Source organism: Schistocerca americana, chromosome 3 (assembly GCF_021461395.2).
Source record: "Schistocerca americana isolate TAMUIC-IGC-003095 chromosome 3, iqSchAmer2.1, whole genome shotgun sequence".
In the NCBI taxonomy this organism is placed as follows: Eukaryota; Metazoa; Arthropoda; class Insecta; order Orthoptera; family Acrididae; genus Schistocerca; species Schistocerca americana.
The window spans coordinates 202644182-202665049 of NC_060121.1; the positions used below are offsets into that span (position 1 = coordinate 202644182).

At 41.7% G+C, this 20868-nt stretch overlaps 1 protein-coding gene across 1 annotated transcript; it reads right to left on the reverse strand.

The window, feature by feature from the left end:
• Positions 1–1414: 1414 nt before the first annotated feature.
• Positions 1415–20796, reverse strand: LOC124607498 (trypsin delta-like). The gene is made up of 2 exons (XM_047139882.1): positions 20423–20796; positions 1415–1898 (listed from the first exon to the last, which is right to left on the reverse strand). The coding sequence occupies exons 1-2, from the start codon at positions 20792–20794 to the stop codon at positions 1509–1511; spliced, it is 762 nt and encodes a 253-aa protein (XP_046995838.1). The 5' UTR covers positions 20795–20796; the 3' UTR covers positions 1415–1508.
• Between the last annotated feature and the right edge of the window lie 72 nt (positions 20797–20868).

Consider the following 20868-nt stretch of genomic DNA (forward strand, 5'->3'; position numbering starts at 1 on the left):
TTACGTGGGTGTATCGACTCCTAAAACTTCGTATGTAGTCGCTGAACTAGTTTCGTTCGTCTGCTATTATTTTACTTCAGATATTTTATTATATGTTATGAGTTTTGTCTTTCATTTTCTCGCTCTCGTAAGGTACGGAGGCCATTCTGCTGTGCTCATTATACAGATTATCATAAAATTATAATTGCGTTTTCTTAATATAGCATTAAGTAAAAGTCATATTTCCTCTTGTTAACAAAAACCATGTCACCTTTACATGTTCCATTTTTTTTTTTTTTTTAATTGTATGATGGCTTTTCAAAGGATTACATCTGAAACAGAGGCATCGACGTCACATTTTTAGTGGACGTTAATGATCGAACACTTTTCGTGGCCGCGCCGTGTGGCCGAGCGCTTTGAGGTGCCACGGCGCGGCCCCTACCGCTGAAGGTTCGAATCCTCCCTCAGGCATGGGTGTCAGTTGTTCTTAGCATAAGTCAGTTTGAAAGTCTACAGACTGATGACTTAAGCAGTTTGGTCCCTTAGGAAGTCACACACATTTTGAACATTTCGTGTTGTCATTTCTTTTCATTGCATCATACGTTATACGTCCCTGAGGTACTTGGGCCGGTCATTTTATTTGTATCTTGCAAGATTTTCACACAATCGATCCAAAGAATTATTAAGTCATTCGTCTACTAACAGTGATGTCGTTGTGCAGCCTACACCAGGCGGAGGCAGGCCCTAATAACAATTAAAAGTTCAGGTGGTGGTTAATTTCCGTTATGTTACATTCTCAGCTTCTCGCATGTAATGGAGACGACAATACGCACAACATCCATCTGGTGAGACGTACCTTTTTTCCTTTGAATTTATATTAAATCATTGAAATTGCTGTTTTTGAATCTATTTTTGGAGAGTAACCTGTCAAGAGGTCAATATGACAAAACAGTGTCTATCATATTATTTGAAAAACTAACACAGTAATTCATGATGTTGCTTTAAAATGTTACCGATTTCACGGAGATGATTGTATTTCTGGATTGTCCCATTAGTTGGCTTTTATATGGGTTTGCAGATGTCGTGGAACCAAGTAAGTTATTAAAACTGATCATTCTGTAAACAAATGCTTTACAAATGTTTTACTAATTGCTGCTACATTGATGACTATTTTAGATGCTGATGTGTTATTGTATGGAACATTCGCTACTATATTCAAGGTACACCTCAAAGCGATAAGAAAACTGAAGCTCGTTTCTTAAACATAATTTTAGTTTGCAGTCAAGACACACTCCGAAGTGAAAATTGAAGAGTAATTGCAGAAGTAGTATATTGATCCAACATTTTATCTAATTTCTCTTCCGCCTTCACAGAAAGAAACTTCATGTACTACCATTGTAAAAATGTGGAAAAACATATTTCAAACTGCTCATACTTTATTAACCTCTTAGTTTTTTGTATGCAACTTCTCCAGAGTAAGGAGCGTTTGAGAAGAAATATCGCTCCTAAGCAAAGTTTGATAAGAGTGATTAACTTCCCGGTACTGTGAGGTTACCTGCAATAGTGTCAATCCAGTCTAGATAGTGGTATATAGTAGTGAACGCAAGTCGATCGTCTAATGTGCCAGTGCACTGTCCACGCGACACGATGCCGTACTGCCTTCCGTCGACTAGAAACGGTCCCCCGCTGTCACCTGCGCATGCGTCATTCCCTTCTTCTGCAGGCCGCGCACAGTAGAATATCTCTATGTTAGTCTCCCAGTCGAAGTCGACCGCATATTTGCACTCCGCCCTGGCCACCATTTGCATTGTCGTCTTCCTCATTTGCGTTGGGCTGTCTTCGTAGCCCGATTGCTTGCCCCATCCGACAATCGTCCCCGGAACGTAGGAAGCTAAACGTGTTTTACCCAGCGTCACCACCTGTTGGCATCAGAAGCGATAGTAATTAGTCTTCGGAACATCTAATAAATTGTCAAAACCCCAATAAGTTCCACGTAAAAAAGGGCGAGTCTTACTGCTGCTGATGCTACCGATGGTTTGTAAGCAGTATAATCTGAAAATAAACAAGTACGAGACTTAAAGGTTCGGAACAGAGTTGTCACTTAGTTACCAATTAACACCACCAGCCAACAACGTGTACAATTTCTATTTCATAAAACGATGGATACTCACGGTAACAGCACCAACTAGCAGATGCATGAACATGTTCATAAAATAGTTAACTTTGTTTTAGTGTTCCACCACACCACTACACATAAAGAAGCACCATTGCAACTCACTTACAGCATATACGTAGAAAGCACAAGTTTTATTTACACTTTTAATTTCTTGTATCAGTGAGAAATATTGTTTATCCAAGATATTTACACACTCCCGTGAAAATATAAGATAACAAATGTTTACATTCCGATACTTATTATTGTTTATTGACGTCACACACCGTCAGTCATTTGCAATGAAAAGGATTTACAAGTTTTGTTTGCTTTTCACATCTAAGATAACATCGTTGCAAAAGATAGTGATTTGTAATTCCTACTTAGGGAATTTTACTTCTGATACGACTGATTTTAAATACCGTCAATAACTGTAAAGCTATTACAGAAACTACGGCCATCCAAACGCAGCAGTACGGGTTGTTTGGCATCCAGCCCGCTATAAGGCTAGGTACAGGGTGGCGCACGAAATGTGTTACCAATTGTTTCTTTCACAGTTTACAACGCACGTTAGATATCCCTCTAGGATCTCTACAGCAGTACCAGCAGAGCTTGGAAAAATAAATGAGTTACGAAATGACTTGTAATTCAAGATACTGCCGCTAGGAGACTAGTAAGGAGCAATGGCTGACAATGGATGACTGACGACACAGCAACGATCGGCAAGTGTGTTACTTTTTCATGAAACGAAAAGCCTTGTTGTGACTCAGAGGCGTTTTCGACAACAGTTTAACACACGATGGGTCCCTTGCAAAAAGACCATCCACAGCTTGTACGATAAATTTGTACAGGAAGGAACAGTATTGGTAGCGAAGAGACCTCGGCCTAAACCTGTTTGTTCGCCGGAGAATATTGAAGTGGTACGAGTTGCTGTACAGAGAAGTCCCGGGAAATCGTGCAGAAATGCAGCAGTGCAACTGGGAATATCCAGACTCTCCGTTCAACGCATTATTGAAAGTGACCTCCATATGTACCCATACAAGATGACCTGTGCACAGAAGCTCACTGAAGAACACAAGCAGTAGAGACTACTGTTCGCTCAGTGGGCGGAGGATAGGGAAGAAACTGTCAACAACGTAAGGTATTCAGACGAGGCGCATTTTCATTTAGACGGTGTGGTTAACAAACAAAATGTACGCTTTTGGCCAACTGAAATCCCACAAGTACTTCATGAACGATAACATTATGGTCCGAGTATTACAGCGTGGGCAGCAATTTCCAGTCACTGACTTATTGGACCCTTTTTCTTTGAAGAAACTGTGAACAGCGAGCGTTATTTGAGCATGCTTTGCAATAGCTCCATTCAATAGCTCCTTGCTACTGCCTTGTCCTTCAACACGCAGTGGTTCATGCCAGATGGCGCAAGGCCACATACTGCAAACACTGTGTTGGAGTTTTTACACGAGCATTTCGACATGCGGATCATTTCACTCAGGATTCCAGATCGTTTCAATGACGGACAAAATTAGCCCCCCCCCCCCCCCCCCCCCAATAGTCCAGACCTCAATCCATGTGACTTTTTTCTTTGGGGATTCCTAAAGGAAAAAAAAATTTCCGAAACGTCCACATGATTTAATGGAGCTCAGAAGACTAATTCTTCAAGCTTGCAGTGAAATTACGGAGCCGTAGGACAAACACCAACCTCAGTGCTAGTTTGAAGGAAGTTAGGAAACAAAGTGGTGGACATATTGAGCATGTGCTGAGTTAGAACAAATCTCCATGGATGGCTCTTCATTGTAGTATATGTTCCTTTCAGATTGTATTGATAGTAAAGTTTATATTTAAAAACAAAATGGTAACACATTTCGTGCGCCACCCTGTAGTTTACCGCCAATCCCAAGAAAACTGGGTGTGAGCCATAGGGATCTTTAACTGGGCAAAGAGCATCCGAATCTGGTTTGGTACCTAGTGAGGGAGTGAAAGAGAAAGAGAGGAATGGCAGACGTAAGCTGCGATGGACGTTTGGTCTACGAATATAGAGACAGATTTTATTAGTTAAATTACGATGGGTGGTGGTAAGCTGCATAAAATAGATAAGGTTCTGAAATAAATCAAAGTGGTGGTAGGTTTCACCAACTGCTATTCATAGATATTACAAAAATAAATGACAGAATGTTCACGTTTCGATTCTGGCGAGAGTGGCGAAAAATCTAAGACAAACACTGAGTGTCTACATGCGGCGTAAAGCGGGAAAAAGATTGGAATAGCAGCCCCATACACAACATTGCCTCTTATGCTTCTTGCCACTGAAGGGGGATCTCATCTAAGTGCCATATACGGCGAATGTTTTCATTATGGGAAATTCATGTAAGTTAACTAGCCACCCACAAACAAGGAAGTTACTCTTACTATCAAATGGGAGGCCATAAAATCCTCATCTTATTTACATATCTCTTCGTATCAATACACGACCTTTCCATCATAAATGAGTCGTGCAGAGATATCCAGTCTATGAAATATCTCCAGATGTAGCGAGAAGCACAACAAATACGTTGCGACTATGTACACATTTAGTTAGACTTACACTTACTTTGATTTTCCAAGACGTCGTTAGCTAACCTGTTCTACATTCAAAACTCCCTTCACATTTATACGTTTCATAGCTATTCAGTATACGGTGATAACGATTCTATGAGACCTCCTTCACGTTGAAGATATCTTGATTTACAAAGAGTTAGTTAGATAAATATGTATGGAGCAAGTAATGCAGAACACTCCTATTAGCTCTAACACAAATGCCCTTTTCGTTAAGTTTCTGTACAGCTAATTGGCACTATCATTAACCTTGACAGTGACCTTATTTTTGATATGGTTCATTTTTAATTTTTTAAGTTATTTCTTGTTTGGAAGGGTTCTTAGGTGTCTTTTCCTTCCATCTCTTAGGCGATGATGCATCTAATTTGAAAACGACCTTTTTTCCAAAACATAAATGTACCAGATATGTTTTATTCTACATTCTTTATTTTAATATTTTACATGTGTAATATATATATATATATATAGGACTGTTGGGAGTTGTTATTCACTGATAACGAAGAAGAAAAATAATAGCACAATTACTTATCGTTAACGATGACATTCCCGATTGTCTTGAGGACATTTTGATTACACCCCAACCTCTGGTCATGCAAGAAGTTAATACTTGGAAACTCATGCAATGTACCCTGCTCATTCTCTTCTATACCTTACATCACCAGAAGCTGGGACACACCTATGTCACTGTCCACAATACCACTCTGAGAGAAATATGGTATGGCTCTGTGTTCCTGACCAATTTAGTATCGATTTCTACATTCGATACAAGAGAACTGCAGCTAACTTTTAATATCTACAGGCAGTTACGAATCAACACCTAACTTAATTCCTTAATTATATGCACCATTTCTGGGTAGGATTGGAAGATAATAGACAAGCAGTTGTAGAATGAATGGTTGATGAATCATTTATCGTAGTTTTGACTAATATAAATTTGTCTTCCTCGTAAAAACGAAACTATTGGATAGATTATTACAAAACAGTTACAATTGGCAACCAGGAAAAGAATCAAATTAGATTAACAATAAATTTCAAAAAAGTTACAGAAATACCCTACTCATTTGTTCAATCACATATTCCAAAACGGATGTTTGGGCCAAAAGTTCTTGTCTGTAACAATGTGCATGTCGGTCACAAAATATCAACTCATTTCACTAAGAATTGAAGCTCCTCTTGACGGTCTTCCTCATTTACGGTTTAAAAATTGTGTTGTTTTGATAATCCGCATTATGCGAACACAATTAGTTTATTTTTTATATTTACCAAGACATGTGTCGACAACTATGTGTCGTCGTCTGTGGGTGAAATTTTTATTTCATAAAACTTTATCGATAAATGATCTGCATAGCTATATACCGGTTTCTGTCCTCTTTTTCCTCGTTTTATTTTGACAGCATCTTATATTTTCCGTCATGTTTCGTGTCTGTGGTTGGTGTAGCGATCAACTGCTTTTTAGTGCATTGTTTCCACACAGTTGTTCCCAAAATATTCGTTCACGAGTTCACCTCCCATGTACTTTTACAAAATGTGGCGACGTGATCTGAGCACACACTTCTGACTCCATACTCACGTTTCTATGATGCAGTCGCATAATCAACGATTACTAGAAGTTTGCTAGGAATCGACTCTACAGTACAATGGAAAAGAAACTGAAGATTTAGTCGACAGTGAAAGAGTAAAAAATTGCTACAGTCTGTAGATGGAAGGCATCGTACCGTTTCTGAAAAAGAACTTAGTGATACCTTTGCAGACATGGAGCACATGAAGAAATTCGTAATACGAATTGCAAAATTCCTGAGTTCGCACGCTATATTCTACTGGCAGCTGCAGTAGTTTTCGATTGAACTAAACAACCAGTATAGAACTTTTGAATATTACTGCCGACTATGTTGATTACGTCAAGGGGCTTACCTGAAACGAGTTTTCGATTTTAAACCCACTGTTTTGAAGGTATATGTCTGCAGGGACAAAAATTAGAGCATCTAGAGTGGATTGCAGACCTACCACGTAAGGCTGACGTGACTGCACATTTCCCCTAGTAAGACTCTGCAAGTTGAGAGGCGATCTATTTCTCATTTGATGGGGACACATTTAAAAAAAGTTTTGTAGACTGGAAAAATTCAAATACAGTCCAGTAGCCTAAGATAACAGGCGAATAATATATCATGAGGTCTGAACAATCTATTGTTGCACTGTAAGAGTTACTAGTATATTTTTCTAAAAGTTTTGAAGACCCCACCAATCGTACATCTGTTTTCGAAGATTTTTCGAGACCGTTTGCCGTTTCACTTGAAAGTGCCCCTCAGCATGTACAGATGTAACTGACTGATCTACAACGTAATTCCCTGATTAAAAAAAAAGTCTTACATTAATACGTACATTAATACTGTCCAGGACCTCTACATCGTTTTCCTCTGTAGAGACCCCATATCTCGATTACAAAGTTGCTAAAGTGCTAGAATTCTTCCATAAACATACATGTGTGAAAGGTAATGAAATAATAGTGAAAATTTGTTTTGGTTATGATCTGTGTTCTTGAAAGTATTAAATATGAAACAATATGCAGAAGAATTACAAACATTAGCGCCAGTGTGGACTGATTTATATCCATGGGGCAAGTTCAAAAGCTGTGCCAGGGCAGGATTCGAAGTCGAGTCTCCTGCTTTCTACACTTATGCACTGACCACTACATACTACTCATGTAGTGCTCATGCTAATTAACCTCATTACTTGGGTCTCCTGCTCACCAGACAGATGGACTGACCACTACACCATCCAGACAGTACGACCAACACAAGCGTATGTACTATCCAAGGACACTTCCTGTGACACCCAAATTCTCATCTTCTAACACACAACACATGTAGTGCTCATGCTAATTAACCTAATTACTTGGGTCTCCTGCTCACTACACAGATACACTATATACTACACCATCCACACAGTGTGACCACCACAAGCGCATGTATTACCCGAGCACACTTCCTGTGACACCCAAATTCTCAACTTCTAACACAAAGGACACATTTAGTGCTCATGCTAATTAACCTCATTACTCAGGTCTCCTGCTCACTAGACAGATGCACTGGCCACTACACTATCCACTCAGTGGGACCACCAAAAGCACATGTACTACCCTAGCACATGTACTACCCTAGCACTACCCTAGCACATGTACTGTGACACCAAAATTCTCAACTTCTAACACACATAACATACGTATTGCTCATGCTAATTAGCCTCATTACTCTGGTCTCCTGCTCACTAGACAGATGGACTGACCACTACACCATCCAGACAGTACGGCCAACACAAGCGCATGTATTATCCAAGGACACTTCCTGTGACAGCCAAATTCTCAATTCCTAACACAGAGAACACATGTAGTGCGTATGTTAATTAACTTCATTAATTGGGTGTCCTGCTCACTAGACAGAAGCACTGACCGCTACACCATCCAGATTCTGTGACCACCACAGCCACATGCACTACTCTAGCACACTTCCAGTCGCACCCTAATTCTCAGCTTCCAACGCACACTACACATGTAGTGTCATGCTAATTAACCTTATTACTCTCAAAGTCTCGTTAGTTGCTGTAAGAGTTTGAGCTTGGTGTGATTCTGCACTACAGAAATCATTAGCCGCCATCACCTTAATAATACATGCGTTGTGTCCGTTCTTTCGGACATGTCTGAAACAACAAACATCACATGCATATGAAATTTGAAATAAATTATAGACAATACGACTGCATTGCTATCTAAATGCGGCATGTTCACAGTTTCTGCCTCTTCCCCATCCACTCACTCAAAACAACATACTATGACAGTTGTGAAAGGGTGCAGCCAGGCTGACTGCTATGACACATGAACCTCTGAAGTAGAGAATGTGACATGTGGAAGTTTGGAACAGCCCAGGATCCATGCACCAAAAGGCGACGTTGTTAAGGCGTCTGCTTGCGACAGGTTGGAAACATCGGTTTGACCTCCAGCACAATTTTTCATACGCTCCTTTTCAATGTTAGATCTATACCTATCACAGCTGATGTCAAAGAATTCATGGGCAGCGAATTAATTTCGAAGCAATTCGTACAGCTGCATATCGTCAATAGTGTCTGTTCTTTCAGAGATGTTTGTAGATGTTATGAGCATTGGCTGCTAAACGACGATAACCATTATGATTTTGAGTCCTCGTTGTCCCATTCCCCGTTTGAGGAAATCACAGCAACGAATTGGGCATTAAATGATGAATTTAATGGAGTACGATGTAATTATGTAGACCGTGTGATACATGGAAGAGTTGATCAGTCCAGGGAACGTGTACTACAAGTCGAAGTGACTGAGGTGACCACTCCCGAGATGTGGGATATCAGGATATGTCTCTTAATCTGACACGGAGTTTGAAATGTCATTATTGGGTAGCAGATCCATTTCTAATACAGTTGATGTCACCGAATTCGTCGTCATCGAATTAACTTGTAAGATTTTCGCGCAGATGGAGAGTTTAAGAGTGTCCGAGTTCCTAGACATTCATACAAGTATCTCCTTTACAAAATATGTACAGTATGTCTGTCTGAATGTTTATTACAGTACCATGTAAAATTTTTTAGTAAATCCCTCAAGAACTTTTCGAGATTTTTGCTATCACCGTCTCTGATTTATACATTCCGTATATAGGGCAAATCACCCGAAATTTGCAACGCAAATATTGCGGAAATGGAAGTGATATATACATACGGTCCTCACAGAGTGAACTTGTAAGCATGGCCTCATATTGTTAGCCAATCAACAGATTATGATAATACAAAGTGTATTTTTTGCGCAAACATTATTAAACGAAACGATACCCATTGACATTAAAAACTAAAGGTGGAGTAAATTAAAATGTCAGTGGTTTTTCTGGAGCGTCCTAGTGCGTTTCCAATTTTTTACAATACCTGTGGTTATTACGCACTGAGGAACAAGTACAAACGCGAGTTTGTCGATTCTGACCTGTAACGAGACAATTGACCATCAGTCACAGGTTGTGTTCAAACTCACCACCGGCAGCAAAAATACACGCCTCCAGTTTGGTATGGAACAACTGCAACACACATGCTACCATTTCAGCAGAGATGTCCGAGCTGGCTGTAGTGCTATGTCGTTGCATATCATCGGGTGTAGTTGGCAATTCCTTGTAGACAGCATTTTTCAGTTTCCCCACAGATAAAAGTCTACACGCGTCAAATCCGGGGAAAAGGCGGCCAAGTTTCCAATATAACGATCTGGAAACAATTCATGGAAACATGTTGTAGCACCTCGTCCATTGTGGGCTGGACCATCATCATGTTGGTACCACAGGCTCCTCCTAGCCTGCAGAGGAACGTCTTCTAGCTCAATCTAGGAGCTGATAGTTCACTTTCCCACACCACACGTTTAAACTCCACTGGCGCTGACATTCCACCTGAAAAGCCAATGGGAATTGTAACAAACCAATAACGCATTTGTTGGCGATCTACCTGGCCATAATTAGTACAAGTGGGCACATTACTAAACAAGATACATGACACATTTGCTGTATCCTGTTTTAATTCCCATGTACAGGAGTTAACAGAATTATTACAATAGTTTCCATGCAGATCTTGGTGGAGAGAGATTTGATAGGGATGGAACCTGTGGGGTCTGGCCCACTATTTGCTTTAGGGTGCCTACGGGATGCAGCGTTCTCGGAATGTTATACCACTATTCCATCAAATAACATTAGCAGACTTATTTCCAGAAAACAAATTGACAGTACTTAACTTGACAGTAGCAAATGTCGGTAGCGAGAGGCGACATGAAAACAGTTCAGTTCTTGCTGTACACAGAGTTCTAGGAAACACTTGATACTGATCACTACAATCTGACAGCGTACCACTAATCACGTTGCAGACTTGGGACGATCTGAACGGCCGACGCTATCAGGAGCTGCGCTTATATGCACATGTTGCAGGGGTTGCGACTGGAGCGGCGCGGTCCGATTCCGCACACTATTAGCAACCGTTTCCCCACAGCCTCCTCTGTTCTTGCGTTCCGCCTCTTCGTTCCGGCGTTTGTGGTTACGCCAGATCAGAACCCATGTCGATGGAGAATGCCTAGGGCACTTGGCGTGCCATGCGATTCCGCTGGAAATAACGCGAGTATCAAGTGTAACAGCAGCAAGAACATTAATTTCCTCCTCTTCTCTCGTCGCTTACTCCCTTCTGTTACGCTGTCTAGGTGTTACACTTTGAGATGGCTGATTGAAGAAGTTGATAAATAACTGACGAGATGGTTTACGTCTATTGGGATACCTTATATCATACACTGTACAAGAAAGAACAGCATTCTTCCTACACTCTCCATGTACCATAAGCATGTCGGCTTTTCCTGCATTTGGAAACCAGATCTTCCAATCGCGACCTGCTACTTGGACTGTCACAGATGGACTGCAAGTCGCAGTGCACTCTAAGAATACACAAGCGCGCTGTAGGCCAACGTAATAAAATCGTACCTTGTCTCTACGCAGCTTGAATGGAAGGTGCAAGAACATTTCAAAATATCCAGCATCATTCTGATGTACCCTATCTTCAGTTTGTTAATGTCAATAGCCATTGTTACATTTAAAAAAGTGTATCTTTGCACAAAAAATACACCTCCTAACTATTATTAACATGTTGGCTGGTTAATAATAAGAGCCCCTGTCTACCAATCCATTTTGTGTAAACCGAACCTCAATTGCCCTTTACATTTCCGCAATATTTGCTGTGAAAGTATGAGGTTGATTCAACCTGTAAATCTATACTGCAACGTCTGCGAAGGTGAAATCGTGCAGCCGCCGACCAATGCACTGACTCATTATTAGTGTAGCAGACGAAAGAAGGTGAAAGGCTAGTTCCTGGAGCCCTTACAACTGGGGCTTAATGCATGGTGGAAAAACCCCTTCGGGAGATCTCAAGGTGGTAGCCCCAGCGACCGACCACCAAACAACAGGCTGGTATCCTACTAGAGAGGAAACTCGAATACACTATCATCAAATCGGATGGGTCTCAAAGAAAACAGCCAAAGCTTGACAAGGAGAAAGAATTGGAAATCTGGAACAGAATAAAAATAGGAACTTGCAGTCTACGACGACTGGGACAAAAAGAACCAAAACTAAGTAAACAGTGAACTAAAGACCAGAAACATCTATATGGCTGTAATAACTGAGAAAATAAAAACTAAAATGGACAAAAGATGTGGATGGTTGTGTAATGGCTGACGAGCAAAATGCGGAGTAGCAATCTTAATTGACAACAATATTCATGGATAAACCTTTATAAGAACAAGAACGTTTTGCCAGTGAGACTGAAAACAGAGAGAGGCTCTCTCGCAATAGTAGGTGCATATACCCCTGAAGAAGGAGGGAGAGCAGAAACTGAACTATGCTGTGAATACCATCAAAATAATTAGACCGAAACAAGAAAGATTATGTGATTATAATTGTAAACCTTAATGCACATGTAGAGAATTTGCCTGTACCGGGAACAATAGGAACTTATGGAGAGTAGGTCGTTAATAAAAATGGACGCGAATTACTTCCATTTGTAACATAACACGAAATAAAAATTACCAGCAGCTGCATTAGGAAAAAGGATATTCATAAATTCATATGAAGTGCAGGAGACCATAGATCAAAACAGAAAGTTAGAAAGACTAGTACAAGATGTAAGGTTATACAGAGGAAGGGACCTGGATTCAGAACATTTCCTGATGGTAGCCAAAGTAAACCTGATTACTAGATAAACGAATGGAACTGTTACGAAAAGCTAGCTCGAAGACGATATTTTCAAAGTCTACTTTCTGCAACGGAACAGTACAAGAGGTCTATTTCAACAGCGACTATCGTATTATTTACAAAATAAATCTATAGAAAATAAAATAAATACAGAATGAGAAAACATAAAAGTATATGGGATACTAGCAGCGATGGAAGCAATAAAGAAGAAAAAGAAATTTAGAATTAGAAACTGGGTCAAAATGTGATCTGCAGATGTAGCAAATGCAATTAAGGGGAAACAAAAAGGGTACATTACAAATCTACAGCACAATACAGAAGAGACGGAGGCGCAGTATAAAGAAATCATAATTACCGTAAAAAATAGAGAGAGCTGCTCAGCATGAATCCTGGGATTCAATTATGTTAAATATTATCAATGATCTTTATAGTAGACAAGATATGGCTTATAAACTCCTGAAACACTTTAACAAACAAGGGGAAGATTCTGCCTGAGTACAGGTAACAGACAAGGAAACTTGGATAAAACATTATCAGGGATTAAGGATAGAAAACTATGAGAAAATCAAACTAACGAAGACAGACAAGGGACAAGAAGAAGATGATGTAATACACGAAGGAGGTAATTTTACATTTGAGGAGATGCAGGAAGCATTAAAGCAGGTGAAGAATAGCAAAGCCGCAGGACGCATTAATGTTAATCCGTAATTTATCAAATATGGTTGTTTAATGTTAGGACTGAGGCTGCTGCATTTATTAAATGAACGTTGGAAGTCGACGAGTGTACCTGGCTGTTGGAGAGTGGTGGAAGTAATAGCACTCTATAAAATGTAATTAAAAATCCTTGTGAAAACTGTGAGAATAAGTCTGTGGAACACTGGCTATAAATTATATGCATGAATAATTGATAAAAGACAGTAAAGAATAGTGGACACCCTTTTATTGGAGGAACAAAAAGTTTTTAGAAAGCGACGATCATACAGTGACAGTGCTGCCATAGTGCGGGAGATAACTGAAAAGAGAAGAGAACATGATCCGGAAATTCATATTACATTTGTAGGTTATGAAAAAGCCTTAGCTGGAGTGATAGGTATCTGCTGTGGAATTTAATGGAAAGACGAGGTCATCAAAAACATTTCATGGGAGTGATAAAAAGTGTGTAACTAAATAAAAAGTTCTATAAATCAAGACACAAAGGAATTAAAGATATTAGCTACCAGTGGGCTTGATTTTATATTACCGGAGGAAGTTGAAAATTTTTGCTGGACTGGGATCGGAATCCAGGTCTCCGGTTCACTAGGCAAATACGAGGTGTGGCTAGGAAAAAACCGGACTAGTACTGGTGAAACAATAAAACGAATGCAATAAGGCTAAAAGTCGCGTGGCCTGTCACGTGACTCTCGCTCCGCCCACTGCTCGAGTTTCATCTGCCTCCTGCACTCAGTCTGCCCGTGGTGTCTGTTTTAAGTGGTTGACGTTTTGTCTGTGCGTCGGAAAATGTTGAGTGTACAGAAATCACAGCGTGTTAACATCAAATTTTGTTTCAAACTAGGAAAATCTGCAAGTGAAACGTTTGTAATGTTACAACAAGTGTACGGCGATGATTGTTTATCGCGAACACAAGTGTTTCAGTGATTTAAACGATTTAAAGATGGCCGCGAAGACATCAGTGATGACACTCGCACTGGCAGACCATTGTCAGCAATAACTGATGCAAACATTGAAAAAATCGGTAAACTTGTTCGACAAGATCGCCGTTTAACAATCAGAGCAGTGTCTGAGTTAACAGGAGTTGACAAGGAAAGTGTTAGGCAGATTCTTCATGAAAGTTTCAATATGAACAAAGTGTGTTCAAAAATGGTTCCAAAGTGTCTCACAATTGAACAGAAGGAACGCCGAAGAATGATTTGTTCTGACATCCTGGAAAACATTGAAAGTGATCCCACCTTCTTACAAAATGTTATTACTTGCGATGAATCGTGGTTTTTTACTTACGATCCCGAAACTAAACGCCAATCGATGCATTGGAAAACTCCTGGTTCGACACGACAAAAAAAAGCACGAATGTCTAAATCGAAATTCAAGGCAATGATGATTGTTTTTTTTTTTTTTGACATCAAAGGGATTGTGCACATTGATTAGGTACCAGAGGGACAAACAGTGAATCAGCATTACTACATTAGCGTCCTGGTTACCCTACGTGAGCGAGTACGGAGAAAACGGAACGATTTGTGGAGAAAAAAGTCATGGATCCTTCACCAAGACAATGCCCCAGCTCACAGTGCGTTGTCAGTGAAGACGTTCTTGGCAAAACACAACATTCCCATCTTAGATCATCCACCCTACTCACCTGATTTTGCCCCCTGTGACTTTTTTATTTTCCCTAAAGTCAGGTCAGCTTTGAAAGGAACTAGATTTGAGACTGTTGAAGCAGTAAAAGAAAAAGCGACGGAAGTAATGTATGGACTTACCGAAAATGATCTGCAGCATTGCTATGAAAAGTGGAAAATTCGTATGGAGCGGTGTAGAGACCGAGGAGGGGAGTACATTGAAGGACATAACATGAAATTGTAAATAATTGTAAATAAATGTTTTTTCCAGCATCAGTCCGGTTTTTTTCTAGCCGCACCTCGTACACTGCCCACTATGCCAATCGGACATAGTTACGCCACAACTTAATGGTCTGTCCTAGCATGCCCCCATCTGACCCTAGTTCTCACTTCCTACCACACACTACTGACTCAGTGCCGCTGCCATTAGCCTCATTATTCACGGCATCTCGCCAAACTTATAAAAACTCTATAACTTGAAAATATCATAAAATAATACCGAAGTTATGGCTTTTAAAGGAAAATACCCAGTATGTCTTAAATAACCCTAAAGGGAAAACCAATTGAACATCTATCTCACTCTCAACTATGAGGACGTTATGTGGGTTATGAATATGATAATTAAATCCCCAACAAGTGAGTAAACTGAATCTGTACATAGATCATTAGTCAACAAAACCAATAATAAAACTCAACAACGTAGTGGCAACGTCTGTAATCAAACATAGAGACTTGGATCATAACTTAAAAAGACCAAAGAAGGAATCAGTCACCCTAATGAAATTTTTAAGAAACGTAAATGGATGTACTTTGAAAGATCAAGTAAAGAATTCTGAACTAAGGAAACAAGTACATACGTTTTCATGAATAAAAGAATAGCAAACGAGATAACAAAATGGAGAAGCACATCGAAATAATGGGAAGAGAAAGACAGTGAAACATGTAGGAAAGACACATACAGGAAAAACTAGGAAAAGATGACTTCTATGATAACAGAACAGGCTATAAGCCTGCTTGTACTAGAAGATGAAAAAGATTTATATGGCACATATTTTAAAATATATAGCCTGTTTCCGTCCGAACAATTATTGGAGTATAGCGAAGAAAGTCCATGTAAATTTTCAAAAACTTTATGATTTTTGTGAACAATGTACTCCTATTATATACAATATATTTAATTACATACGATACATACGTAAAAAATATGAAGTGCCTGTTTTTCGGAAAGTTTATTAGAATAGTGTAAAGCTTTGAAATAAATCGAGCAAAAACGTTTCAAGATTTTTGCTTGTACATTACAAAAATATAAATCCTGTTTCGATCCAAATGTTCAGTAGAGCAGCAAGTAAATTTTGTACATGCATGTGTGAACTGCTTTCTAGATTTTTCGTAGCAAAATCAAACCAATAGTTGTCTAAATGCAGTAGAGATTATTAATATTGTGGATAACGATCGAAGCTCTGTGTTTATTTACGGACTATGCTGTTATACACTGAAGAACCAAAGAAACTGGTACACGTGCCTAATATCGTGTGTGTATCAGCGAGCCCGCAGAAGTGCCGCAACATGCTGTGGCAAGGACTCGAATAACGTCTGAAGTTTTGCTGGATGGAACTGACACCATGAATGCTGCAGGGCTGTCCATAAATCCATAAGAGTACAACGGGGTGGAGATCTCTTCAGCACAGCACTTTGCAGGGCATCCCAGATACGACAATAATGTTCATGTCTGGCGAGTTAATCTCAGAAGATTGTCCCTGGAGACAACCTGTAGCAATTCTGTACGTATGGGGTGTGACATTGTCGTGTTGGAATGCATAATGGACATGAATGGATGCTGGTGATCAGACAGGATGCTTACGTACGTGTCGCCTGTCAGAGTCACATCCAGACGTATCAGGGGTCCTATACAATTCCAACTGCACATGCCCCACACCATTGCAGAGTCTCCACAGCTTGAACAGTCCCCTCCTCAGACTCACGGTCTAAAGATTCATGAAGTGGTCTCCATACCCGTGCACGACCATCCGCTCGATACGATTTGAAACGAGACTGGTCCGACCAGGCAACATATTTCCAGTGATCAGCAGTCCAAAGTCGATCTGCCCAGGCGAGACGTAAAGCCTTGTGTCGTGCAGTCATCTCTGCAGCTGTTGTTGGTCCCATTCTTGCAGGATCTTTTTCCGCCCGCAGTGATGTCGGAGATTTGATGTATGTCGGATTTCTGATATTCACGGTACTCTCGCGAAACAGTGGTACGGGGAAATGCCGACTTCACCGCTACCTCTGAGGTGCTGTGTCCCATCGATCGTGTGCCTACCACAACACCACATTGAAACTCATTTAAATCCCGATAACCTGACATTGAGGGAGCAGTAACCGATCCAGGAACTGCGCCAGACACTTGTTGTCTTACACTCCTGGAAATGGAAAAAAGAAAACATTGACACCGGTGTGTCAGACCCACCATACTTGCTCCGGACACTGCGAGACGGCTGTACAAGCAATGATCACACGCACGGCACAGCGGACACACCAGGAACCACGGTGTTGGCCGTCGAATGGCGCTAGCTGCGCAGCATTTGTGCACCGCCGCCTTCAGTGTCAGCCAGTTTGCCGTGGCATACGGAGCTCCATCGCAGTCTTTAACACTGGTAGCATGCCGCGACAGCGTGGACGTGAACCGTATGTGCAGTTGACGGACTTTGAGCGAGGGCGTATAGTGGGCATGCGGGAGGCCGGGTGGACGTACCGCCGAATTGCTCAACACGTGGGGCGTGAGGTCTCCACAGTACATCGATGTTGTCGCCAGTGGTCGGCGGAAGGTGCACGTGCCCGTCGACCTGGGACCGGACCACAGCGACGTACGGATGCACGCCAAGACCGTAGGATCCTACGCAGTGCCGTAGGGGACCGCACCGCCACTTCCCAGCAAATTAGGGACACTGTTGCTCCTGGGGTATCGGCGAGGACCATTCGCAACCGTCTCCATGAAGCTGGGCTACGGTCCCGCACACCTTTAGGCCGTCTTCCGCTCACGCCCCAACATCGTGCAGCCCGCCTCCAGTGGTGTCGCGACAGGCGTGAATGGAGGGACGAATGGAGACGTGTCGTCTTCAGCGATGAGAGTCGCTTCTGCCTTGGTGCCAATGATGGTCGTATGCGTCTTTGGCGCCGTGCAGGTGAGCGCCACAATGAGGACTGCATACGACCGAGGCACACAGGGCCAACACCCGGCATCATGGTGTGGGGAGCGATCTCCTACACTGGCCGTACACCACTGGTGATCGTCGAGGGGACACTGAATAGTGCACGGTACATCCAAACCGTCATCGAACCCATCGTTCTACCATTCCTAGACCGGCAAGGGAACGTGCTGTTCCAACAGGAAAATGCACGTCCGCATGTATCCCGTGCCACCCAACGTGCTCTAGAAGGTGTAAGTCAACTACCCTGGCCAGCAAGATCTCCGGATCTGTCCCCCATTGAGCATGTTTGGGACTGGATGAAGAAATCGTCTCACGCGGTCTGCACGTCCAGCACGAACGCTGGTCCAACTGAGGCGCCAGGTGGAAATGGCATGGCAAGCCGTTCCACAGGACTACATCCAGCATCTCTACGATCGTCTCCATGGGAGAATAGCAGTCTGCATTGCTGCGAAAGGTGGATATACACTGTACTAGTGCCGACATTGTGCATGCTCTGTTGCCTGTGTCTATGTGCCTGTGGTTCTGTCAGTGTGATCATGTGATGTATCTGACCCCAGAAATGTGTCAATAAAGTTTCCCCTTCCTCGGACAATGAATTCACGGTGTTCTTATTTCAATTTCCAGGAGTGTATATAGGCGTTGCTGACCGCTGCACCGTATTCTGCCTGTTTACATATATATACGTATTTTTATACGCACGCTCATTCCAGTTTCTTTGGCGCTTCAGAGTATATAACAAGTACTTATCCATATTCAGCAAGTTTAGTTGTATTTATCGAAATATTCAGAAACCAGTTCCATAAGAGAAATTTTATTTTATTAACTGGTTTCCGGCACTTAGTGCCCTTTTTTCAGAATGTTATAACTATCGCATCATTTGCAGGTGCCAACATGGGATACATGCAGCATATTGCTGTTTTGATGTGGTTTTGTGCTGGAACTACGAAACACATGACAATAGAAATATGCTGAATGCATCTTATTGTTGACACTCGCCAGTAAGCGACAGTTATAGCGTTCTGAAGAACGACAGTAAGTGTCTGTAATCGTTAAAGGAAATAAAATATCCTTTATGCAGTTGGTTGTTGATTATTTAGGTAAATACGTACATAGGAAGCTAGCGACGCTAGTACTGTATTGATGTTGAGGAAAATCGACTGCCGGCCGAAGTGGCCGTGCGGTTAAAGGCGCTGCAGTCTGGAACCGCAAGACCGCTACGGTCGCAGGTTCGAATCCTGCCTCGGGCATGGATGTTTGTGATGTCCTTAGGTTAGTTAGGTTTAACTAGGTCTAAGTTCTAGGGGACTAATGACCTCAGCAGTTGAGTCCCATAGTGCTCAGAGCCATTTTTGAAAATCGACTAAGCATCGAAAATTTGTAGACGACTGTCAGTTCAACTTTACGAAACATATATGAAACGTATTGCACATGACCAGGAGACACACTACTGACGGAATTCACTACTGGCAACAGATCAGCAGTCTTACTTCTTTGGAAATTTCTGGTAAGGTCTTATGGGACCAAACTGCGGAGGTCATCGGTCCCTAAGCTTAAGCACTAGTTAATCTAACTTAAACTAACTTACGCTAAGGACAACACAGACACCCATGCCCGATGGAGGACTCGAACCACCAACGGGGGGAGCTGCACGGAACGTGACAAGAAAGTTGAACTGGAATTGCGATGGGGGAGTGGGGGGGTGGTTGAGGAAGGGGAGGGGGGGGGGTAGGAAATTGTTGAACTTAGTGGTACATGAAGTGCCCATATGTGCGTTGTGCAGTGTAGATATGGATGTAGACTTTGGCGAGACCTAAGAAAGGCCAAAAGAATGAGGAGTAGCAGAAATGAGATTAGCGATAAATTTAAAAGCTAATTTCTGGATTACGTAGCAAACTAAATGAGAGACCTCCCACTCTGGAAGCCAAGGGTGAAAGAAAGAATTGCCTCCAGACGAAAATACCTTATCTATCACAGAAGACTATCAAGCATAGGCCATAATTTAAGGAAGATACCTCTGAAAATGTGTCAGAGGCGCATCGCTCTATGGAATCGAATAGCAGACTGTTGGAAAACCAAAACAGAAGACTATGTGGTGCTCGTGAAATTGCTGTAATTAGTAAGAAAAGACACGGCCTTGATATGCATGTCAAGTCATTGGAGGATAACTTCCTTATTGCTAGGGAGAGCCACAAAAGCAAAAAAAAAAAAAAAAACATATTGCAAGTGGGGGATCGTAATGTATACAACGAACATTCTAAGGATTAGGGATAAACGCTTGTCTGCAGTAGAAAGGTCAGCTCAGGCATGAATGTCGTGATTGGCCCTATGGCACCTCCCAAAGACTGATGACGCAAAAAATATAATGAAACAATCCATAAGTACCTTCACTTTTTCACCCATGGGGAACACTCTTTCCGAGCGTATAAGAGCGATGTCGTGAGCCCGCCTTCCAGCATGTGTGATCAGTTTCGTCGCGGTAACCACATATCCTCCACTCTCACGGTAAGATGTGCCAATACGCAGCGTTATTTCACCATCTTTCTCATTTCCACGCACGCAGTGGGCAGCAGTCATGGCATAGTCATCCCTGACGATGGTCGCTCCACACTCCATCCAACCCCACCTCTCGTAGCCCGCCATAAATGGAAAATCATCGATAGTTGTTTCCTCTCCTCCCATGATACGCTGTGGTCTGAAGCACACCGTAAGATGCAGGAAGCTGGATAGCAATACAAGCTGCTCTGCGCGAATCATACTGAGACCATGGGCACCCAACCTGCAACTGGTCACTGCGCATATATACCGTCCTGCATTTGATGCGTCATTTC